Source organism: Molossus molossus, unplaced genomic scaffold (assembly GCF_014108415.1).
Source record: "Molossus molossus isolate mMolMol1 unplaced genomic scaffold, mMolMol1.p scaffold_m16_p_11, whole genome shotgun sequence".
Classification (NCBI taxonomy): domain Eukaryota; kingdom Metazoa; phylum Chordata; class Mammalia; order Chiroptera; family Molossidae; genus Molossus; species Molossus molossus.
In genome coordinates this window covers 80,768,829-80,793,611 of record NW_023425346.1, presented here as the reverse complement: position 1 = coordinate 80,793,611, position 24,783 = coordinate 80,768,829, and the positions used below count along the sequence as shown (strand labels likewise).

Genomic DNA, 24,783 nt, shown 5'->3' with positions numbered 1-24,783 from the left:
CCTTGGTGTCTTATTTGGAAGAGCCCCAAAGAGACAGATAGATATTCACGTACCCATACAGTTCTCCAGCGGGACATCAGTGCTTATCCGAATGTCATCAATGGAAATTTCTCCTGAATGGCCTTTTCCTATAACTCCCTCAAACACAATCTAGGAGCCAGAAGAACAAGAGCCATGGTTAACTGAGCTTCCTGGTCCAAACAGTGCAAGGATTCCTAATTTTCTGTTAACTGCAGCTTATAGTGTGTGAGTGTGTGTGTGTGTGTGTGTGCGCGCGCGCGTGCACTACTGCTCCTGGTACACATCTGTTGACCACATGGCCAAGGTGCTTGAAATCTTATTTTAAAGAGTTGGTTCAAATCAAATGCGTATTTGAAGGGATTAAAATATATATTACAAGGTGATGGATGCTGCGGTCTAGTAACTCAAATGAATTGATTAAAAGGAACACATTTCAGAGTGTGCTTAAAGAAGGGTTAAAATTTCCTTAGCATTTTTGAGGTTCTTTTCTCATAAATCTTTGAAATGCCCAATCAGGTATTTGGAAACCCAGGAGACATGAGCAGGTGGGGGTGAGGTGAGAAATAGAGTATACAGGGTTGGATTGCCTCAGGGGTAACATTGTCTTATGGCTCCATTATTACAACTAAGAGGGAAATTATTTGTTCCTTCACCACTCGTTTACTGAGCATCTACTATGTGCCAGGTACAAGGACAGTTACAAAATCTAATAGACAAGACCCTTTGAGAATCTCACCATCTAATGGGTGAGACAAAAATGCAAACATATTTACAATGCACCGCATTAAGGTTTCTAAGTGGGAATGCAGGTCAGGGTGGGGAGAAACTCAGGACACCATACAACCTCAAGAGGGACGGCAGACTGCACACAGAAGCCCCTCTGCTCCCTGGTCTTCAACCACTCCTCAGTCTCGCCTTCCCCAGGTTCTCTCCGCAAACTAGCACATGTCCTCTGGCAAGCTAAGCGAGCAGTTGGCTGCCTCACCAGCCATCTGTTGCTGCTTCTCGTCTGGGGAGGAGCAGGTTAATGCTTTGGCTGGTTCTTAGTCACCTCTTCCACAGTATGTCTACTCTACCCAAGTTTCAGCCACAGCTGCACATACCCATCTGTACCTCAGTCTCCTGCTCTGTGGGGCAGACATAAGACAACTCAGTTCCTAGAGAGGTAGAGAGCTACCAGGAAAGAAAGCACTCATTTGGGGACAAGTCTCTCTGGTCTGCTGGCCACTCAGCACAGACAGCAACCTGTGTTCGCACTCAGGCTGGGACAGGTCTGGGAGGTTGTTCCCCTCACCCCGCTGGAGTCTGAGCGGCTCCACAGGCTCTATCCTGTGTGTGCAGGGTTTGTTTGTATTTATTTCCCAGGCTTCTGTGTCCCTTTGTCAGCCTACCAAGATAGCAATCTAAAATAAAATGGAGAGAAGAAACATTTGCTGGAGAAGATTTCAGCAATATAAAAGGCAATAGGAGGAACAAAGAACCAAGTCTGGGTGTAGAGATAGGCACATTCTGAATAACAAATAAGAGTGTCATTTAGTTGCCATGACAACGTGAGAAACACAATGAAAACAGCGGTGCTTAACCACGTTCCCTAATGATGAATGGGCACAGACAGCCCTTTGAAATATTGAAATACAGATCACAAGGACTCGCGAGGATCTCCGCACTGTCCCACCTGATACTCCATGTCGTAGCTGGGCAAGATGATCCGCCCGTGCTTCCACTCGCTGCCCTGGTCCTCGCGGATGACCCAAAGGAGCTTGCTCTCCTGGCTGGCTTCGCGCACCACCTGCAGCGCCACCCCGCGGCCGCCCGTGGCTTGGTACTGGAACTCCATGCACACCGGGCTTCGCGGCAGGTGCACGGGCGGGCTGATGAGCCGCGCGTACTGGCCCTCTCTTCGGCTGTCACTCTGCAGCCGCAAGAAATTCCTGTCATCTGGGGGAAACAAACCAAACAGAGGTTTCTGGTAAATGCCTGGGAAACACACCAGTGTGCAGCTGTTGCCGCTCCAGGGAAAAGCTGGGGCCAGAATTTGGGTGTCTTGTTTTTCCACGTCTTTGTTGTCCAGTGCACCCCTTTCCAAACACTGTGTCCCCTTGAAGCCCTTTGAGCCTTCCTATCAAGTCGGCCCCTCCTGTCTATTCCTTGGCATCACTTTCTTTGAGCCTCTTTTCCATATGGCTACGGCGCCTGGTGCGGCTGGCCGTATGTCTTGGCTGGTTGTGTCTGTCCTGGTCTTCTCTCCCTGGATCCTAACAGGCCAGAACCGCAGCTTATTCCTATTGGCGTACCCAAGAGGCCAACATAGTCTAACGACCTGAATTATGGGGGGTGGGGTGGGGTGGCTGCTAGACTAGAGGATGATTCTGGCCAGGTGGTTCATGCTTCAAGCCTTTGTCATCTTGGCTGGGCACTGTCCAAATGGAAGACATTTAAAACCTTCTGTCTCCACCAGCGTTACTAGATGGTACCAGGGCGACGATAAATCAGCAGCCTCGTGTCAGCTTCGAGAGAACAGGGGATGATGGCTGCGCAGGATGATTCACAGCTCCACTCTCTTCCCTGCCCAGCCGGGGAGGCCTGAACTTGGCCTTTCTCAGACAGCCAGGCAAACACAGCTCCAGTGAGAACAGGCGCTGTCATCATCACTAACGAAGGCTATGTGTTTAGTGGAGGATATACACATGTTGGAAAATTAAGGTTTCAGCCATTCAGATGTTCAGAGAATGGGCCTTTTAGCCGATTTCAAACATATCAGACCCTGTGAAAGACCGAGTGCCTCTTCCAGTTTGCAGACCTCAGGCCTTGCAGACACGGGTATGGGGACCTGCACCCGCAAATCCAACTCGTACGGGGGTGTTCTGGCCACTTGTGCAGAGAACAAGGCGGCATCTGAGGAGAAAACCTCACTGCCTCCTAGTTGGCCCTGGAGCCTCGTAGGCTGAACACTTCTGCGGGACGGCAGGGACGCTTGCTCCGCACACCCAGCATATCGGACACCGCAGGGTCGTGCTAATCGAGGCGTGTGCACAGAGCTTTCTTATTCAGCAGCGTCTGTGAGCACCTCGGGCTTGTCAGGGAGGCCAGGCAAGGACTTCAGAGCTCTGGTTTGCTGTTGCTACTCCCGCTGACACATCTTTTTAGCAAGAGCAGAGCCTGCGACGTCCTCCCTCAGTGGCCCAGAAACAGCTCCTGCCTCCTTTGCTGCCAGCCACCTCTCTTCTCTTCCCTAAGCCCCTTCTGGTTAGAGTCTCTGGGATTATTGCTCTAGAAGCGACCTGCCCTGAAGTCAAACTATGCACCTAAACGATGCGTAGTTGGGATTTCAGTTCGTGTTTTCTTAACCATTCAAAGCCTCGTCTGTCTAATCCCCCCAACATAAGACCTCTCCAAAGCCAAAGTCAGCACAGATAACCAGGCAGCTGCCGACAGCTGAGAGTTTCGATGATGGTGATCTGCCGAGGAGACACGGGCGCCACAACCAGACACTCAGCGCGCTTCTAAACCTATGTTTCACCTATCAGATCTCATCACTACTGCTATTAATGATAATAATTATGTCCTATTTGCATAATGCTTCACAGGTTATAAAGCATGTTTGTATACATTATTTCATTTAATCCTTGCTGTATGCTTGTAAGCTCGGTTTTATTAATCTTACTTTGCACAGGATGAAAAAAACTGAGGCTCAGGAAGGTTCAAGTGACTTGTCCAAGGTCGAGAGGCTAGTAAGTGGTAGAGCTGGACTAGACATTTGATGTGCCCACCTTCAGACAGTACGCTCTTCACTTCAGCTGTGCCCCTGGTACGTGCCCCAAGTCCGGGCAATCGGTCACACTCGATCCGAGGCCAGCGGCTTCCCCACTGGGCCCTGCTCCCCTCTCCTTCTCTTACCTGGACTTCCTCCCTCCCTGGCCAGTCCACCTGTCCCACGTCTTTTGCTCGTTTTTCTCCTAACCCTTCTGGCACATTTCAACATTAATACCTCCCTTCTCTCAAGAACTCGAGCATTTACTGACTGTACCACTGATTTTACCTCGTGTTTAAAAAGACTGGAGGCCATTTTTCCATGCATTTCAGCAGATAAACACCCACTGCCTTATACTAAAATTTAACTGTTCTATGCATGTCTTCCTTATCACCCCACTTAGATAAAAAGGTTCTGGTATCACACACATAAGGCTTAATATGGCTTCTTCTCATGGCCTCTGAATAGTGACCTTTATACTCAAAAAAATTTTGTCCCCATGAATGACTGAATGACAAGCACATGGGTAAAGAATGATGTGAGGTTATATACTGGATGTAAGACTGGAGGGAGCATCGGCTAGCCTCTGCTAATCCCTCAGACTCACGAAATCTCTTCCCAGTTCCCTCCAACCGTCCTGAGCCAATAGCCCTTTTCAAAGGTGAGGTGAACTAATAATAGCAGGGTGACCTGTGGACGCACCCATCCACTGAGCCACCTGTGAGCACCCCCCGCCCCAGTGCTCCCACACTCCAGTCATTTCCAAGCCCTGACTGTCTCCACCTCAGATATAAAGGCAACCAGGTTTCAGAGATGTATTATTCAGCCTTCTTTCTTTACAGTTTCACAAATAAGCCCCCCTTGCTGCCTGAAAATTGCCTGGCAGAAACACTGTCACTTGTGTGAATTTACATTAAGCGGCAGGGGAATCGGGGCATAATGGTTGGAATTTAGGAAGAAAGCGTGCGTGCAGGTGTGAAGAGCGGGGCTGGCTGCAGGTGAACCGGGTCTGTCCTACTCCCCCTGTCGCCAAACCTTCGGCACGAGGCCACAGGTTCCACAGACTGCTTCTCTCGGACCCCCTCCCTCGCCCTCTCTCACAATAAGATGATAATCACTATGCATGACTTCAAGGGCCACTGGAAGACCAGGAAGTTAATGCTGGTGGCGTGCTAAGCACGAGCAGCTGAGGGATCATAATTCAGTGCTGACATCTGAGCTAATCCACTAGTTTGCAGAATCTCAAGACAAGCAGGCCTCTGAATTTCACTTAAATCATTTGTGCCCCACTTGTCTGTTAAGTGCTATGAGCTTGAGGGAAGAAAGATGATATGTAAATTTAAGGAATTAGCAGTAGACATCAGAGGGACGCTGAGCTGCAAAATGTCCCTGCCTGTCACTGAGAGAGACCTGATTAGAACCAGGACATCACGAAGGAATGGCTGAGACCAGGAAAACCCCAGGGAGGGGCAGAGGAACAGCAGGGGGAAGGGAACTGGTGTTAACTGAGCACCTACTGTGTGCCAAGTCTTACACTGGAGTCTTTGTCTGCCTATCTTATGTAATCTTCCCTGTGAAATAAGTATCATTTTCTCCATTTTTATGAAAAAAAAAAGAAAGAAAGTGAGGTTCAGAGAACTGAAGTGATGTGTCTGCCGCCCTAGCGACAGGGAGGTGGAAGTAGGGTATGAGCCCTGATTGGACTTAGTTGAGCCACCCCAGCCTGGCCTCTCACCTGCGCTGGAATCCTAGCCTCATCCTCACCAATCTGAGAAAGCCTCCGTCTTCCCATCTGTAAAATGGGTAGAACGACAGCACTATTGCACAGGGTTGTGAGGAGGAGGAAATGGAACGAGCCATGCACAATACTTTGCGCAGTAACAGGGACACGGTAAGAGGTCGAGAAAAGCTATGGTCTTTATTACTACAACTACGGCCATACACACTGCCTCCTTGCTTGCCTTTTGCTCTTGTTTGTTTTAGAAAGGAAAAGGGGGAAAAGCACTGAAAACTTGGGAAGACCAATCCAAGACTCAAAGGGAAGTATGGTTTGGCCTGAGGACAGTAAAGATGTTTTCAGGAATAAGATGGTTCCCAGATCCATCATCCTAATCCCAGGACCAGGCAGCCCTCAGTGGTGCATGGTGCACTATCACCACATGTCTGTGCGTGAATCTGTGCTAGAAGAAAGAATACATGGTCCCGGAACGAGAGTGGGACCCAGGGATGGGCTAGAGCAGGCCAGCCCTGCTGCCCAGAGGACCGGAGCCGAAACACCCAGAACAGCTGTCCCCTCCTTGTTGTCAATTTCCCAATTGGCCACGTGGGGACATGTGCCCTGGGTCACGCCCTGTCAGGAACTTCCTAAATTCAGTTTTAAGTTTTCCTGCTGTCATTGAGACCCATGTCCTCCTTCTACCCCTGATGGGGCACGGCCAATCTCTGTCCTCTGACTTGGAAACATTGTCACTCGTGAAGAACTGAGACCCTTGGTCTTCACTTCCTCAGGAAACACAACCTTGCTCCTTTAAATGTCCACTTTCCAGGCCTTTCGTCAGCGGTGGGCCTCCACCAACCCTTCTCCAAGCTAAATGCCAGGGCACCTATTTACGTGCTGTCATGAGGCACGGGCACAAGCGAGGTCTGCGTCTCTGGAGCACCCCGGTTTACGGCCTTACTGCCAAACCCAGAGGCGTTTCTAAGCACAACGGGCTGGCGATCACTTGACAGAGCGGAGGGTCGGTGGAGCATGGGTGGGCTACTCTAATGATTGACTTGACTTTAAGAAAGAGTCCTTTGAGCCCTGGCTGGTTTGGCTCAGCGGTTAGAGCGTCGGCCTGCGGTCCGGAGAGACCCGGGTTCGGTTCCCGCTAAGGGCATGTACCTCGGTTGCAGTTTGTCCCTGGCCCTGGTTGGTCGTGCGGGTGGCAGCCACTCGATGTGTCCCTTTCACATCGATGTTTCTCTCTCTCTCTCTCCCTCCTGCTCTATCTGAACAAAGAATGAAAAAGTGTCCTCGGGTGAGGATAAAAAAAAAAGTCCTTTGAATGGACAGGAGGTTGCCTGAACAAGACAGTCGACTAGCTATGAACCAGCCCTGCTTGCTGGAGGCGGTCTTCGTATTCTTGTACCTGAGGGCAGTGGACAGCTTCCAACACAAAGACAATGGGAAGGAAGTATGTCATTGTTGAAAGAGAATGAAGAAATAATGTCCCAGAGATACAATCCCTCTCCTCCCAGACCTGGCATGCTTGGGAGGCACTTTGCGAGGGTCCCTGACTCAAAATATCCGTTGTTGCCCACGATACAGGGAAACCAATCCCATGGGAATGAACAACAGGAGTTCAAAAGGGCAGGAGGAAGTGCAGAGGACAGGGTCGTGCAGGCGTTTTAACCTGCTGCCATCTCCCAACAGGGTCTGCTGGTATGTCACCTGGCGATTTACGGCCACATCTGGCTTCAGCTGCATAAGTGCATTTTGAACACGTGACAGTGTCTAGACCAACAGCCATGGAACCACCGTGTCCCCGCCTTACCAAACCCTGACATAAACACCAGTCTGATCCTCCTGGCTATCACAAAGCCAAACACACCATCTGTCCAGTGCGTGTGTCTCCTGGCTCGCATCTTGCCTCCTCCTAGAGCAACTATCTGAAGGGACTTTCAGTGAGACAGGAGATGGAGTTTTGTGTGAGTCATACTTAAAACATGAGTCAGCCCTCAGCAGGCCTCCCAAGGTCAGTCTGTCGTGCTAAGGTCCTCAAATGAATAACCAGTGAAAGGAAACACTGACTTTGGATGAACTCAGCAGGACGTTCTCAAGATTTACAGCTGACCATTCTGTGGCCAATTGGAGGTTCCAGGCCTGCTGTCTGCAGGAGTCTACCTGAGGCTTGGTTTTCGCATGTCAGCTTTCATGAAGGTTTTGCAATGGAGGCGGTCTTGTTATCATTCTGCCCCTTTATTATCAGTCCACGCACTGCTGGGGAACACAAGCAATCATGACTTTCAAAAAAAAAAAAAAGGAATAATTGCTTCTCTTCCCTACTGCTGTCTTTTCTACAAAGTCAGAGAAGTGTTTCTACTTTCCTTAATGAAGGACCTCTGTACTTTGTTTTTCCAGTCTTTAATTATCTATCATGATCTAAGTCTGAGAAGTTCCTTTCTCAGTACCTGCAGTGGCTGCGGAGCCCCAGCCAAGCCACAGAAACCTCCCTTCCAAGGCAGTTCAAGCCAATGCCAACAGGTGTCTGCTGCCATTGATCTTATCTATGGAGAAGGTCTTCTGAGTGCAGAGAGTTGCTTTTTAATTCACAGAGTCATCAGCAGCTTTCTGACAAAAATCAAGCCCGTCACAAGCAAGTTCACTTACCAGTTATTTCCTTTGATTTCTCTGCAACTGTCTACCCACCACTCTGACCCACTCTTAATCCTCTCGTGTGTGTGCGCCACAGGTTTGGTCCTCCATCGTGATGGAGCTATGCAACGGCCCAACCTGCATCCGTGCTTACCATGTACATTTGGTGCGATAGCCACCATCTGTAAAATTCAAATACTGCAGAACACTGTATTCTTTTTTTTTCTTTTTAATCCTCACCTGATGACATTTTTCCATTGCTTTTTAGATAGACTGGAAGGGAGGGAGGGTGGAAGAGAGAAAGAGAGAGAGAAACATCGATGTGAGAGAGACACATCCACTGGTTGCCTCTTGCACGATCCCGATCAGGGCCAGGGATCAAACCTGCAACTGAAGTACATGCCCTTGACCAGGAATCAAATCCACTGAGCCAAACCGGCCAGGGCAAACTCCCACTTGAGATTGTTTTTGAAACCAGAGTAAAGGTTCTGTTCCCTCAATCCAATAAACATATGAACACAAGGTTCTGCCCTTTCATAATGGCACACTATTCCAAGTAGGCTTTGCCTGTCTTTGTATCACTCCCATGATTTGAACTTACTGAACTGAGGTCATACTGTGATCACCCTTCATGAGGTCAACAAAGGTACCCGAGAGCACACATTTAGGGAGACCACACCGCCTGAGGATTCTGAAGCCGACCTGGCAAAGTACCTGTATCTCTAGCCTTCTTGTCTCATTCCTGACAACGACGACAACAAAAATGATTGTGATTACTATTACTGGTATTACTTAGTGTTTACTAGGATGCTTTTTTGATGGAAAGAAATAGTTCCTATCCAATGCTATGCTACTTGCTTACTTTACTATGGTTGTACACTGAGGTAAAAATAAAACAGTGACCAAAATACCAGCACGGGGCCCTCCCATCAAGGGCTGGTACAGAGGGCACCTCCCCCTGATCACTTGCTTCTCGCTTTACACCAAACCAAGGGCAGCCGTGAGGGTCCCAGAGGCCGCTCCCACGGTGCTGGAGCCGTGCCCCCCGAGAACGGGACAGTGAGCATGTCCCGTACCCGCACTGTCCCACACAGCAAAGCGGCGAGCTCCTGAAACGTGGCTGATGTGAGGAAGGACCCAAACATGAGCTGTAGGTCATTTCAATTAATTAAAATTAAAATAGCCACGTAGCTAGCGGCTGCCCGCATTGACAAGAGGGCACTTCAAGGACGGTCTGCCTTGCTCTTTGAAGACCTCACCTGATCTCCCCCCCACTCCCGCCAGCCACAGGGAAGGCAGAGAGAAGGTGGGCCGGGCTCTTCCGCAACCACCAGGGGTCACTGGATTGGGAACAGGCTCCCCAGGGGCGGGTGTGGACACACTCCAGGCTTCTGAGCACAAGCAAAGAGCTAAAAAAAGACATTCTGAGAGGCTTGAAAGACTATCTTGAAAAACAAAAACAGTGGAATGAAACCAGTGGGTGTCTTGTAAGCCTTGAGCAACCACGACCACTAGCCAAAGGAACAGAACTAATTGCTTACTTAAAAGGCAAGGGGAGGGGGGGAAAAAAAAAAACAAGAAAAAAAAACAAAACATGAGAAAAGAACTAAATCAGAAAATATCTGAGGAATGTAAGTCGTTTCCACAGACACTTTTAACCAAATGGCCTGTCTATGCTATTTCAACATGACTCTTTCCTTCTCTCTCCCTGCTTGGTGGAGACGCTGCCTTCTTAAATGGAATTACTTTTGTTTACGGATCTAATAAAGGGGTGGAACACACAGCACACTTCTCTGGAGGAGTAGGGTGGGCTCCTCTCGGATACGGTGCCGTGCGGGTGACACAGGCCTTTGGGGTTTGACTGGGCCGGGCTGGCCCCTCTGATCCCATTAGCATCTGCCCGGCCCCTAACCAAGCACAGCTGCTTCCTTTCTCCCAGCGGCTCCCCTCAGGGCCCCGTTTTTTTGAAGAAGAAAGGACCACCCTGAACAGAAGGGCTTTCTCTCCTCTCCTCCTTAAAGCCTCGTATCCAGCTTTGTAAGGACAAGGAGCATGGGAAACACAGCAAATCATTTTGTGAATCATCAGAGGGTAGAAGGAAGGGCCCTGAAGACAATGTTATGGTTTTGTTTTCTGGAGGCAAGTTACAGGTGCCACGTTTCCAGACTTCAGGGATTCCTCTGGAGGGGGAATAATTATTTTCTTTCTCAGTATCTTAGGGGAACAACCATTAGATCTAGTATTCCTGACGGCTCTAATAGCCTTCCGTCCCCAGCCAGCCAGCCAGCGGCTGGAATTCTGCCTGCTTAGCGAGCGTGCTCTGAGGAGTCCTACCAACCGCAGGCTGCAGTGAATCACGCGCATGAGGACAGGGGCTGGACTTCCCCCCCAGGTGCCAGGGTCAGCAGCGGGGCACTCAGGTGAGGCCGGGGCGGACGAGGGAGGCACAGGGAACACGCAGAGGAGCAGAGGCCAAGGCGAGGGTCAAATGGAGAGAAGCTTAAGCTCCTCCAGGAGTGTCACTTGCTAATTGGTGGCCCTGTAGCCTGGACTGGGCTGGTCTGTCAGACATTCTTAGAGAAAATCTGCTCAGAAGAGTGCAAGGGAAGAGGCTGGATTATTAGAAAGAACCTGGAGATGCGCCTGAATAAGAGCCAGTCAAGGTCGCCATGCTGTGTCCCGTGCATCCTTCTTCAAGCTGCCTCTGCCAAGCTTCCCTCTTCTGGGCACACCCGTGAGTCTGAGCCACAAGCACACTCAAGCACAAATCTACAGACACACGCACACAAGCACATGCATATTCAGAAATACGTCCACATCCACACATAAAAACACATAGCATAGGCCCATACACACACACAAAAACCCCAAACACCTTGAGAAAGAAACACATACCTACACATGTAACCCACAAATACACACATGTAAACACTGTGCATACACACAGACACATACCCTACAAATCTTTCAGATAAAACGTGAGGGTTGGGAGAACAATTAATTGGGCCAAGTCTCAAAGGAGAGGAAATCCATGAAAAATCCAGGCTGGGTTATAAAAATAAGTATTTTTTTCCCAACGTGCAGGAGGTTCATTATATTAATTAAACATCATTGTGGTGAACGAGAGAAGGGAGGGTGATTAAGGCCGGGACGGGGTAAGTGCTCTCCTGTTGCCCGAGGCTGCGGTGATCTTCAGATATTAATCTCTCCAAGCACTTGAATGCTGAAGAGATAAACACTTGAAATATGAAAATGTTTTTCTCTAGAGCAGACACTGTGACCCTCTGGGAAAGCAAGTGCAGGCTGTGCGGAGAGGCTGGTGGCCGGGACGCTCCCAGCTTCTGCCCCACTGCACCCCCTGGGGCCAGGGGCAAGGCCGGTTCTCGGGGTGAGGGGCAGCCGAGAAGCTCTGGGGAACAGTGCAGAAGGGGTGGGCCCTTTCCCCTTTTAGTCTCTAGCGAGGCAACATTTAATCTGCTGATTTCTAGCACTAACTCCTTTCCTCTCGAATGCCCACGGGGACCCTAAGGTCCAGGCCAGGGGTGTCGGAAAACTGAAAGTTAACGCTTGGTGTGCTGGAGCCGATATTTGTGAGAGCCCATTGTTCAATTATCTGGAATTTTGCCAGCCAGTTGTTAAATGCAAGCACTATTAAAAATTAAATTATACAAAGTTACAATTAAATAAATTATATTACAGACTAAAGGCAATAAATTCTCAAAAGTCAACACTTCCTAATTATTTTAATAGAGTTTACTGGTACCTATGCTCGAAGTTGTTTGTGTGTGCTGCATCTGTCTGATGGGAAACACCTGAACAGGACTGTGAGCTGCACTCCACCTCCAGGGACAGCTGGTAGGCTGCCTTCGACCACAGCAGGAGGGTGGACATCACTGAAAGGGGTGAACATTACAAAGCAGGGTACTTGAACCCTTGTACTTGAACCCTCGAAGAGCTGGCTGTTAAACATTTACCAGAACATCACTGGACCAGCATGCGGGGCAGTGAAGACAGTAGATGACTTGCTTCTACCTACTTAGAAGGGCCAAGGGCAACCCCTCTCTGTCGCGGTGCTGGAGAGGTTTCTGAACTCTCACTTTGAGAGGACAGGTGCCAGGCAGCTCTGCTAGACACCCTTGGTTGTGGCAGATTTCCGGCCCCCGACTTGGTCTGCTACAGAAGCAATGATGTCCTACGAGAAGGTAAGTCAGACTGGAGGCCCGTGGTGTCCTAATGGGTCATTTGGGGCACAACAACCAGTTTGAAGTTGACAAGAGGCTCTGTGATGCTGGCAGTGAGCACTGGCTGGGGAACAAGGGGACATTGACTCATTCCATCTCCTAGGACCTCCCAATTACTCTTTCTTTCTTCTCCTTCTTTTATCTTGGCCTCTCTCCCTCCCTCCCCACTTCCAGGCTGTCCTGTAATCACAGGAGAGGGCAGGAACCACCAAGCCGCTGTTCTGTGGGGTGACGTGGTGAGCAAAGACTCCGGTGGTTTGTGGGCAAAGAGCAGAGGATTGCTCTGTGGTGGGAAGCGATGTCGGAGTCTGAGCGGAAAAACGTGGCGAAGGCTAGTTAACATGAACTCTTTCGTCTCTTAATTCGCAGCTGGCTTACCTGGAAACGTCCGGTCATTGGGGCTGGTGCTGCTGGTCCAGGTGCTTCTGAGCCACTTGGCATGGTCATACATCCAACCACAGGGCTCCTCGGGGAAATCAAAGTTGCAGTTGAATCCTGAAGGGAGCTGCAAATCTTTATCTAAAAGGGGGGGAAATAACCCAAAGGAAGGCAAATAAAATGGATTCAGAGAACAGCCACAGTGGTGCTATTTAAATGTCTGGCAAGGCCTGAGTGTAGTGCAGAGAAAAAAGTGGCTCCCTTTTGCTTGTTCATTTAACTCATCTTGGCGATCATCGGCTTTCAGGTCAGCCTTTGGTCTCATCCTTCCCAGGCGTGAAAGCCAAGCCTGCCAGTGGTTCCCATAGTAAACAATTATAAATGAGGCCACCAAATGGCTTCAGGCTCTAATCAGCCCCTTCTGTCCACCTCGGAGAGCAGACAAATGTGCAAATCGCTGCTCCCTAAAAGCAGAGAAGAATGTGTCCCCAGTGCCTCAGTGCAAGGCTGGCTCCTGCCAACCTGGCTCTCAGAAGTGATGGAGCAACCCATTAGCATCCAGAGAGGCCGGACCGCCTGGGAGGTGCGGGCCTCGGAGGAGAAAGTGGCCTCGGAAACAAGGAAGGCTTGTCTGCTGCCCTTCACCTCCTTGCGGTAGGTCTCTTATTCAAGAAGACCAGGCCACTGCAACATCCCCAGGGGAGGCACTGCCAGATGACATGTGAGGGCAAAGTGAGGGACCAGCCCAGCCGCACCAGCCGGCCTCCCAGCCAGCGCTGACCAGGGGGAAAAGTACTGCCACATGGCGCTGAGGACCCGAAGGCCCGGATCTGAGGTCAGCAGAGTGCATTCTCATGGAAATCTAAGCAGTGACCACCCAGCGGCTTGTCGGGGGTTCACCTGCCTAAGCTGGGAGACGGAGGTTCCACTCAGCTCTGAAAATCCAGTATGAGCTGGTGCCAAATGTGTGATTAAGTGGGGTGGGGGTGGGGAAGACAGGAAATGGAACCTAAATCCGGACGCTGGCCAGCAGGGGCTGCGGAGACAGCGGGAAAGGGTTGGCCAACGCTGGCCGCGGAGAGGAAGCGGGGTCTTTGCCTTCTCACTTCCCTTCTCAGGGTTCCCAGGGAGGAGTTTCCGCGGGGAAGGCCCCGAATGTGGGTTAGGAAGTCTAAAGTGAACAACAGACCGCTAGAAACAAGTTGCGCACCCCGTGGAGGTGAGGAGGGCTCACCTCTGCGGGACGGGCACGCTGACCTCGGAGGCAGAGTGCCACGGAGCCTGTGTCTGCCTCTCCTTCCCAAGAGGGGCTATTCAGTGTTTGCCCAGCGCTGGCCAAAGGCAACTTGACTCGAGAAGAAACACATGGAACTTATTACAGAAGCATCAACCTGTGGCTTGGAAAAGTCAGCTCTGAGCCCTCACCATCCCGTTCTCCCGACAATTTCTGAATTTCTATTTTTCCGTTCAAAAATATGGAGTAATTCAATATACCGTAATTCCTCTCTAATGTTTACATGCATACTGTATTGCAGGGACCAAATTCCACAAAGAGATCGTTTGCAAAAAAAGCGAAGGGAGGAACCACCAAAGAAACCTCAAAGGAAACAAACCACTACAAACGGGAAAATTACATTAAACTTCTGAACGTTTGCAGCAGAACCCTTAAATTTTCCTTTGGGCTGCCATTTGGATAGAAGCCCCGCCTCCCGCCCTCCACCAAGCCAACTCTGCTAATCCGAGACCATACATTGACTCCCTATGCGTTCCACTTTGGCCCTCAAACTATCTTAAACATGCCTTGGAAGATTCTCCAAGTTTCTTTCTCCTCTTCATAAAACAAAAACAAGTTCATTAAAATGTCAGAATTCTGTATTCAACTAACCCTGACCAACAGTGTCCCTCCTCCCACACAGTACACAAAAGCACATTCCTAAAAGCATATGCATTAAATTATCATTTTTCAGTTGCAACACTTCAGCATTTCTTTTTGGCCTCCCTCCCGTCTCCCAGCCGTTTCTGGGTCGGCCACCGCATGGGCGCATCCCGCCGAGCGTCCAGACTCCGCCACCTACCTCCGGAGTCGGCGCTGCCTCTGACTCCATCACTTCCCAGGCCTCTTCACCACTCCCTCATTTTGCTGAATGAACGTTTAATAATGGCCAGTAATTTGCTGTACATCGAGGCCGTCAAGCATTCAATTCTAGCCCAATATGCCACGTGTTCCAAAATTTGTGGTTTGCTCGTTATGTCCTTATCCCCGGGACCTTAGTGGTATGATTTAAAATGTGACACACTTTTGGGCTCTGCCAATTGTCTTTATGGAACGTGGGTATGTTTGGGAGACGGAAGGAGAGCAGAACAGGTTTCCCTCGTGATGGGGGGGCCCTGCGCCCTGAAGGCCGCGGAGGTGCCGTTTCACGTGTCCGCCTTTGTCCTGACCCGCACTCGCCTCTGGAGTCCTAACCGCTGCACGTGCTCAGTCAGTGGTGGGGAAAGACACAGGGGAACACAGTTACAGAGCGGCTCACAGCTGAGTTAACCCGACTATTGCGCTCCATGAGCCATGTCACGTTGGCTTTTCCCGACTGCACTGCATCGTGAAGACATGGGTAGCAGGAGCAAGGATCACAGCGGTGGATTCCAAAGATGCAAAGGGAGGGCTAGAGAAGAGGACTGCTCGGAGGAAGAGTCCTCTCTCAATGGACCCTGATCTCAGTGATGACCAGTGGGTTTGTGCCCACAGGGCTGAACAGGTTGTTTCAATAACGAACGCTTCTAGATTGGTTGTAAATAGACACTGCCCCAAGCCCCTGAGTGCTCGTGCCTCCCTGACCTCTGACCCAGGGGACCCCCAGGTCCCTGCCCCAGGCACAGGGTAGCCTCCACCCCACTGGCCAGCACCTGTGTCACCCTGGGTGAGACACAACTTTGCTCCCGATCCTCACCATCTTCAAAGCTGCAGTTCTCTCCGCACTCTGTGGGCTCCTCGTCGATGGGATATGGGGTGGTGGTCTCTTCGCTCCTTGCAGTGGGTCCCAGTGTCTCTACAGTGGGCTTCGCGTCTGCGTCAAGGCAAAGGAAGGGACGTGAATGCTGCATGCAGCGGCCTGCATGGAAATGCAGCAGGGGGAGGGTGCCCCAAACCAGGTTCCTCCCTGACTGGGGGCTACGAAGATGGACAACTCCCCCACCCCCACCCCAGGTCACCTCTGTGTGCTATCAATGACAGGAGCATCGTCCCAGCTGAATGGAAATGGACCCATGCTGCACAAACAGCCGGAAACAGGCCAGATACAACCGGTGCTCTATGGCACAAAGGCCATGGAGATGCCCGTCAAAAACACAGGAGGCACGATCACCAAAGCCACAAGCAAAGCCAGACGCTTGGAAGGTATGACCCCAGACACTGTTTCTTCATGTTTGCACAAAAGTGAATAGAAAGGACTATGGATTCAAAGGGATTCAGACTCCGGTGCAAATAATTTGGGGCTGGGCCTTCAGGTAAAGGTGTGGCAGATTCAAATGCTTCCTAAACGCACACAGCTTCTGTGAGGGACGGTGGATGACAGGGGGTCGGGGAGAGTAAAGTGTGGGACAGAAGGTGGGAGGGGATCTTGCTTGCCTGATTGACAGGGGGCCACCAGGACTGGCTCCAGCAGCCTGAAGCCCCAAGGGGTGGGGGGTGGGAAGGTGGTCAAGTGTGGCCAGATCTTGCGCACACACAAAAAAATGTCCCCCCCACATGAATCCAAAAGTCCCCATGGAAAACCTCCAGACTTATCAATGTTGGCAACTGATTCAAAATATTATAAGTAGAATGCAATCAAACCAGGCCGGCCAAACCTGGTTCTGACCTAGGTGATTCATCCATCCGTCCATTCACGCGTTTCTTTGCTTGGGCCAGTCATTCATTCAGCAACCATGATGAAATGAATGAAACGGTGAGTCAGGCCCTTGGTGGGGCGAAAAGGAGCTCTGGTAACTGGTGCTCAGGGCCATGCGCCACGGGGTGGGGTCTGCGTCCCAGAGCTGCTCCCCAAGAGCCTCCCCACAGCAGCCTGGGCGTCGTTCCTCCCATTTCTGTGTGTGTTCCCTGGCACTACTGTGTGTGCTTAGGCATCTCGTCAGGCCCCCTTCAGGATACCATTTAATAAAGCCAGGAGCTGAAGGAACTTGCTAAATATGCTGAATAGCTTCTTCACGGTCGACTTCCCATCTTTCTGCCATTAAATACTACGCACACAACCGCTCAGCCCTCCCTGAGCCATGGCTGCCTCTTGCTCACGGTAAACAGCAAATAACCTCGAAGCGTCCTAATTTGTAAGTTCAAATCTGTCACTGTGTCACCGAATTTCAAACTCAATCGTAAAGCAAACTCTGGGCAGCAAGGCAAGAAGTAATCATTTGAAACGCAAACCAACTAACAGGTGAAGCAACCCTGTCAAATTATTTAGCTGCTGCAACGCGGACCAGCCCATTATTTCTCCTGGGATCCTTCCGGGGTAGGAATGAAGAAGTGACTCAAGGATGAGTCGCTGAAACGGACAGACACGTGAAGAGCAAGAAAGTCCCACGCCCGAGGAGAGCCGTTTCTGGAAACGTTAGGTAGCAGATTGGGTAAGCTGGGTGGTGGCGATGATGTTAAACCCAGGGGCACTGGGACTGACAAGGCCACGAGGGGGCAGGGCATGTGACTGACAGTCAGGAAACAGCAGCCGGCCCCTGTGTCCACTGTGTTTGTACTGGGCACCCCGAGGTAACTGCCCGTTAAACTGCAATTGAAACCAGATGTCCGAGACTTCAAAGGGAGGGAGGCTGGGCAGAGGGTAACAAGCCTCAACTTGGATCTTCTGTGGAATGGTCAGGCAGGACTTTGAAATGAGAAACCTGTTGCTGACCATCACAGGGTAATTTGGGCCAGGTTGGGGTGGGGGCAATCCGTGGAAAAGGCCATCTGCACTGTCCGGCCGGTCACAGGGCAGGGCAGGCTGGGAGAGGCAGGGCGCAGAGGGGCCGCGCCGAGGGACGGCGAGGAAGCCCCGGCCAGCCGGGCCACCTCGGTAAGTCACTTCCTCTCTCGGGGACTCAGTTTCTGTGTCTGTGAAAGAGGCGCTGGCTTAGATTTGTGATTTTTTTCGAACTGTATGTCACACTCATTAGTAGGTTGCGGAATCAATTTAATGGGTCATGACCAGCGTTTTAAAAATAGCAACTATAAGGTTTCAAAGTGCGCGCACGTGGTGGAGATGAGCACTGCGTGGGGGACCTGTCCCCTCGTGTTTGCTTATCCCAGCAGGTTTACCGGGCGCCAGGCAGCAGTCTGAGCATCGCTTCCCATCAATTCAAAGAATCCCCATAACAACTCTAGGGGTGTAGCTATGCCATCGTCACCCCCATTTCTCGGCTAAGATAACAGAGATGTGGCGAGGCTAAGACACGTGTCTGAGGCTGTGCCGCCAGTGACCGGCCAAGGCAGGGCTCGTACACGGCAACCTGTGGCCAGAGTCCAGGCACTTTGTGACGCACACACGTGTGCTTCTGTGTGTGCACGTGCCCGCACGTGTGCTTGTCAGTCAAGTGGGTCATGTTATACATTTATTTTAAATTTACTTGAAAGCCACTGGCCTAGAAGCTCCCGGGTCCCCTGAATCTCTACACTGAATTCCGAGGAGGCCGTAAATGCCATCAGCCTGTGTCACTGTAGGAGGGACAGTTCTCCGCACCTCAAGCGGACAGGTGAGGCACCTTCAGCAGGCGGCCTGGAAAGGTGGCCTTAGTCCTGCCCAGTGGGAGTCAAGGGTCTCCCCACTAAACGTGCTCACTGGGGCGAGGCTAACTTGGGCACGGCCCTGCGCGCCTTGATGGGCCTCCTCGCGCCATGGAAGCCAGCCCAGGGTGCCAGAGAGCCACCTTAACCCTTCTCGCTGCCCTGCGGGGAGCTGGGGACAGGTACAGCGCAGCCAGGAAAACGGAGCTGCCTGGGCCCGGTGGAGAGGGGCAGGAAGGCCCGCCGCCCGCCCTCTGGCAGGGGCTCGAGGGCTCCTGGCTGCCCGGACTCCGTTGCAGGGAGCGGGCGAGCTCCGGGGGACAGCGCCAGCTCCGCGCAGGGAGGAGGGCAGGCGCCCAGAAGAAAGGTGGGGCCTGACGCAGAGCAGGGCGCTTCCAGCAAAGGGTGGGCATGCTCAGGAGGATCAGAGGCGCTCCTTGGACCGGGCGCCTGGCGGGGCAGAAAGGAGCAATCTCCTGCCACACACTGGGAAGCAGTCCCCAGCGGTAGGGTCCCTCCCGAGCAAATGAATGCCTTTTACAGATGTGGCTGCGAAATGAAAACGGAGTCTCTGAGCCACATCTGGAGGCCAGATTCAGACCTAAACCGATTACTTTATTATCATGAGGGTTTTTTTCCTTCCCTAAATCAACAGCCACAGCTCCCTGGCCTGAACAGTCAGGATCTAATTGAATTTGGGTGGGTGGTGTGTGGTTATGATTTTTGTTTGTTTGTTTTTACATTTGTGCATTACAAAAAATGTTTATTACTGTTGTTTTTTTTTTTGTTACAGTTACCCTCCTCCCTGCTCCACCCCCCCACCTTCACCCCACTGCAGTCTGTGTCCATTGGTTATGCATATATGCATATCAGTTCTTTGGTTTATCACTCTGCCCCCCTTCCCTCTGAGGTCTGTCAGTCTGTTCCCTACTTCCATGCCTCTGGATCTATTTTGTTCATCAGCAACATCACTAATCATCAGAGAGATGCAAATTAAAATGACTGTGAGGTATCACCTCACACCTGTCAGAATGGTTGCCATCAACAACAAATCAAACAACAAGTGCTGGCGAGGGTGTGGAGAAAAGGGGACTCTAGTACACTGCTGGTGGGAATGCAGACTGGTGCAGCCACTATGGAAAACAATATGGTGCTACCTCAAAAAATTAAAAATAGAACTGCCATTTGACCCAGTGATCCCACTTCTAGGAATATATTCTAAGAAGCCTGAAACACCCATCAGAAAGAATATATGCACCCCTATGTTCATAGCAGCACTATGGTTTGTTTTTGAGAGACTCGAGCTGGAGAGCTGAAACAATCCTTTAAAAAAGCACCTCCCCTGAGAACTTGTCCTAAGACCAGAGGCTGCAGTGCCCGTGGTCTGAGGCAGGGGAACATGGTAGGGCCTAGGGTGGACAGGGGCTGTAGGGTTTTAAGCTGATAGGGCTTCACCTGGAGATGAGTGTCCCCTCTCTGACCCCATCCACGTCATGGTCTGACCTCCACCCAGGGCACCCTGAGAAGCAGGGCCTTACCTGTCCAGTCACAGCCAAGTACCTCCAGCCGCATCCCAATTCCTGCTGGCGACCACCTCTCGGGGTACACTCGCACGTACTGCGCAGGGACAGGGTCGAACCTTCGGATGTCAGGGGTGTCGTAGTGCATATTCCCTTCAAACAGCTGTAGGGACCAGAGGCTGCTCAGCCCTTCTTATGAAGGACCCCTCCCTCCACAAACCCCTTCTGCCCCCTTGCCCTTCCCACCCTCCACATCCAACAGAAAGCAGCGTCACAGCTGATTCATGGTTGCGGGACACCCCAATCTCTGGGAGCTCATCTCAGACCAAGGTTTGCATTCATTTGGAAGGTGGTTAGCAGCCCAGAACTTGTTAAATAGGGAGCAGGTCTCTGGCGACTGCCCGGTGCTGTGTTATATCCTGGGGCTGGTACTAAGTGCTCAGAAAGGAATTAGGCTCCAGATGAGTCTCACGTGGACTTCCTCAGACAGCAGAGAAGGGAGGTTAGGCTGCCGGCTAGTTCTGGAGTTCTCGGTTTACTAGAAGAAGTTCTAACCTAGTTCTTTTTCTAATGCTTCAAAGTCTACATTTAGACAGTCCCCGTTGACTGATAGGTCCACGTTCACTGACAGGCTGAAGGGAAAGGGACCATCCTCTTCTCTAGGGTGACAACAACGCCTTCTGGTCGCACATCAATAGACTGTGTTCCCCAAACCTTTGCTTAGTGGAGGCAATTCTGCCCGAAGAAAACTCGCCTGGAGCCCCACTACGTACAATTGATGACAGTGGGGTTGCCCTGGCTGAAGCTGGGTGGGGGACCCACCCCAAAGCACACCTGGGAGCTGCTGATGTGAGGACAGCCAGGGGCTGTGGCTGGTTAGCCTCAGGAATGTGCCAGGACCACCTCTCTCTGCAAAATGCCCTGGGTCCACCGTTCCAAAAGGGGGTGCTGTCACGGGGAGGGCGGGCTCTGACCCTGGCTCAGATCATCTCCTTTCCCAGGCCCCCACAAGGAGGCGAAGAAGAGCCAGAGTCAGCTCTCCCTGGGGAGGCCTCTGGTCCAACTCCTGCTCCAACCACTGAAGGTTCCGGTTACCAAGCCCGGAGCCTTTCCAGCGTCAGGAATTGCAAGCTGGGAGTTTACATCAGCATCGCAAAACCTCCAACCCAACCCTTGCCTCTGCACTGAGAATGAAAACATTTGGTTAGTAAAGGGGCTCAGCAGAGACATGTGATACCCCTTTCCTGACTAGGGGCCCTCCTCTTTGAGGAAAAGGAGGGGTAACTTACAGAGGAGGAGGGGAAAGCCTGGCTCACCCAGAAACTGACCTGGAGGAGAGATGGCCCCGTGGAAGGCTGACCCTCCCTCCTCTGAGCTCCGAGGGCAGGAGGGGTGTGTACACCGGACTCCACGTCTTGCCCCTCCCCAGCCTCCGTGTGCGAGGCGGGAAAGATCTAAGAGTCAAGACCAGGAAACTACAAAGGACGGCAGCAACACTCAGAAAAACACAGTTGTTTTTGGAAGTAAATCCCTCATTTCTCTAGTTTAGCCTCCAAAAACCACATCTCCGTTGGATGTCTGGCCAATTCGAAGGAAACTGTATCTGAGCTAGTACAAAGGGCATCGGACTTCACAGGAAGGATTTGGGCTTCGCAGTCAGGCTACGGGTTTGAACCATGGACCTACCACAGGCACAGGGCGTGCCCCTGGGCATCAGGCCTCAGTTGGCCATCTCGAAAATGGGAGTGACAAAAGGTCTACCTTCTAAAAATACTGAATGTTGTAAGGATTAAAATAAGGCATTTAGCACAGTGCCTGCCACAAAGTAATCTCTTAATTAATATGTATTATATTGGATTATAGGGGTTTGATGATGTCTGTCTAGATGGGAAACCAGCACCCTCGACTTAAGGTGACAGAGTCCTCCGGGAATGGCCTACCTTCGGCTGCTGGGTCCTGGGGTCCTGGATGTATTCCCAGTCCTTGCCACTCAGGCTGTACGCGATTTTGAGCTTGCGCACAAATGCCCTGGCTTCCACCGCAGTGATGCTGTCTCCTCCTCGGGCCCCCTGGACGATGACGCCTTTCACGGTCTTGGGTACTCCCAGGTCCACCTGGAGCCACTCCTCACCCGGCTGGGCCTGGGGGATCCGGGGGAACCAGCCCGAGCGGCTGCTGACCAGGCGAGCGGCACTGGGGCTCCAGAGGTACTCACGGGTGGAGGAGGCGGAGATCTGCGCGTCGGTGATGAGGCCCGAGAGCATGCCCAGCATGTTGGAGCAGGGGGCGTCTGTGGACGGGGAGGACAGCGGAGGTTAGGGCTGCCACCATACTGACGGGTGGAGTCACGTTGTGGTTGAGAGCGAGATTGGGAGCCAGGCTGCCTGGGTTCGTTTTGCTCTGCCACTTACTAGCTGTATGATCTTGGACAAGTGATTGAATTGCTCTGTGCCTCAGTTTCCCCAGGTCTAAAGGAGGACTAGGAGTAGGACTTACCTGTGGGGGGTTCTTGCGAGGATTCCGTTAGCTGCTATATAAAAGTGCACAGCCCAGTGCCTGACATGCCTGAGCACCTGACACTGTTATCCGAGGACTCAGCCTTGTTGGTGACACCAGTGCCCGCGACCCTTCTGGGGCGGGAGCTCAGCTGAGCACTGTCTCCTGGGTGACTGCTTTTCCAGCTGCATGGACGCTTCCTGGGGTCAGATCTCTCCTGCCCTTCCCATGTGCTGCCCCTGCTGCCCGAATGCTCTTCCCCCTGTGGCCACCAGACTGGCCTCTACTCATCCCCCAAGCTTAGGTGTCACACCCTCAGAAAGACTGTCCCCAAACTTTCAATCAACAGTCACCGAGGTCCCTTCAGTCACTCTTGCTCGGAGCACCCTGCTCTCTTTCTCCAGACACACCTTCGTTTACAATGACCCAGTCCTTGTCTTTGCTAATCATCTGCCCTGCCCACTAGCCAGAGAGTTCCATGCTGTCAGACACCCCATCTGCTTTGCTCCCTTCTCTGGCCCCAGCTCCCAGCGTGGGGCCTGGCACACAGCAGGCCTTCAGTAACTATTTTCGGAGCAAATGAGTAAGTGGAGCAGGCAGGGTCTACCCTACCATCACTGCGCATTAGATACTTGTAAACGGAATCACAGATCCTGCAGGTGATCCCAATTCTTCAAATCCACTGGTGTCTCTTTTCAGTTTCCCAGTAAACGAGTTTTAACTGAGTCCTTGCTGGTTAGCCTGTGCTGACCTGGAATGGCAATGGGAAAGGGACAGAAAACAGCCCCCTAAGTGGGGTTAGGATGAACCACTCCCATAAGGTAGAAGCCGAGTCTTTGCGCAAAGGTGACAAGAGCAGAGACTTTGTACTGAGAAAATGTGGGTTCAGTTCCTGGCTCTGCCGCCTCCTCGTTGGGTGACTTTGGGCAAGCTGTTTATCCTCGGTGAGTCTTGGCTTTCTGCCCCCCTCACCTCACAGGGTTGTTAGAGACAGTAGATAAGATGGCGTGCAATGAAGGCATGTGACGAATGTAGAGACCCTGTAAATGCGAGGTATTTTAATGAGAAGCCTAAAACAGGGTCTCACCACGGAATACTCCCCCTCAGAGCTGGAGTGACTAGGGGGCAGGATGGGCTGCTTGGACACTGAAGACCCCTCCAAGCCAAGGAAACAACTTTCTTGCTCTGGGTTTAGTCTACAAGATGAAGGGTTCAGAGTGTTCATGAAAGGCTGGGGCTGGTCCAACCTGCACGGCAGTGCACCAGCCTCGGCTGCTGTCCCAGCCCCACCTCGGCCCCTTCCCACCTGTTCTCCACATTGCACCCCTGGGGTCTCAGCTCAAATTCCATGCCCACCCCCTAGTCTTGCCCCTGTGCCATTGAGCAAGCTGTGACCACTCCCTGGTGGACTGTCCCTCCAGTCTTTACCAGGTAAGGGCTGTGTGCCCTCTGCCCTGAGCTCAGTCACCACCTCCTCAAGGATGTCCTCCTCCTCCCTGACCTCCAAGACTGGGAGTCCCCTACAATGGCTTTGATCTTGGTCCCCAGCTGAGGTAGCAGAAAGTGCTATCTGAGAGCCAGGCTCTGAAATCAAACTGCCTAGTTTCAAACCCTGGTTCTACCACTTAGTGGTGGGCAGACCCAAGTCTCCAAGTCTTGGTTTCCTCATTTGTAAAATGGAGAGAATAATAACACCTACCTCGTAGTGTCTTTAGTAAGATTATTAACGATAACACCTAAATGCTTAAAATGGAACCTGTGCGTAAGCATTCAATAAATGTTATCTAGTAGAAACAGTAGATGTGTAATAAACATATACTGAATGAATGAACAGATGAATGAATGAATGATGAATGAATGAAGGAATTCTGCTAAGAGTTGAGTCCCTGAGCCAATCCTTCGGAAAGGTCACCTGGTGTAACCATGCTGTTCGCAGGGGTCTGAAGGAGCAGAGCCCAGGACGCGGTCAGCTCCCAACCTCACCGGAGTCCCACCTCACCTGTGACCCGGCAGCCGAACAGCTCCAGCCGCAGGGCAATGCCCGAGTGCCAGGTCTGAGGGCGGAGCCTGATGAACCTCGTCAGCAGGGGCGCGTGCAGCTTGTTCAACACCACCTCCGTCGCGTCGCTGTTGGCCTGGAACACCTGCACGGGAGACCGAAGCCACGTCGATGAAACCCCCACTTGCAGTGTGGCCACGGCGCAGCCTTTGAAGGGGGTGGGAAAGTTCTGTTGAATTTTATTTCCCTC

At 51.7% G+C, this 24,783-nt stretch overlaps 1 protein-coding gene across 3 annotated transcripts in view; it reads right to left on the bottom strand.

The window, feature by feature from the left end:
- NRP2 (neuropilin 2) overlaps window positions 1-24,783 on the bottom strand; it is a 109,024-nt gene that overhangs the window by 27,644 nt on the left and 56,597 nt on the right. For all 3 annotated transcript variants that reach the window (XM_036254302.1, XM_036254304.1, XM_036254303.1), the window contains exons 8-14: window positions 24,534-24,678; window positions 21,979-22,328; window positions 20,057-20,201; window positions 15,697-15,813; window positions 12,749-12,889; window positions 1,697-1,959; window positions 54-150 (exon numbers count right to left, since the gene is read on the bottom strand). In XM_036254302.1, coding sequence (XP_036110195.1) covers window positions 54-150; window positions 1,697-1,959; window positions 12,749-12,889; window positions 15,697-15,813; window positions 20,057-20,201; window positions 21,979-22,328; window positions 24,534-24,678 — 1,258 coding nt within the window. The remainder of the gene's footprint in view (window positions 1-53; window positions 151-1,696; window positions 1,960-12,748; window positions 12,890-15,696; window positions 15,814-20,056; window positions 20,202-21,978; window positions 22,329-24,533; window positions 24,679-24,783) is intronic.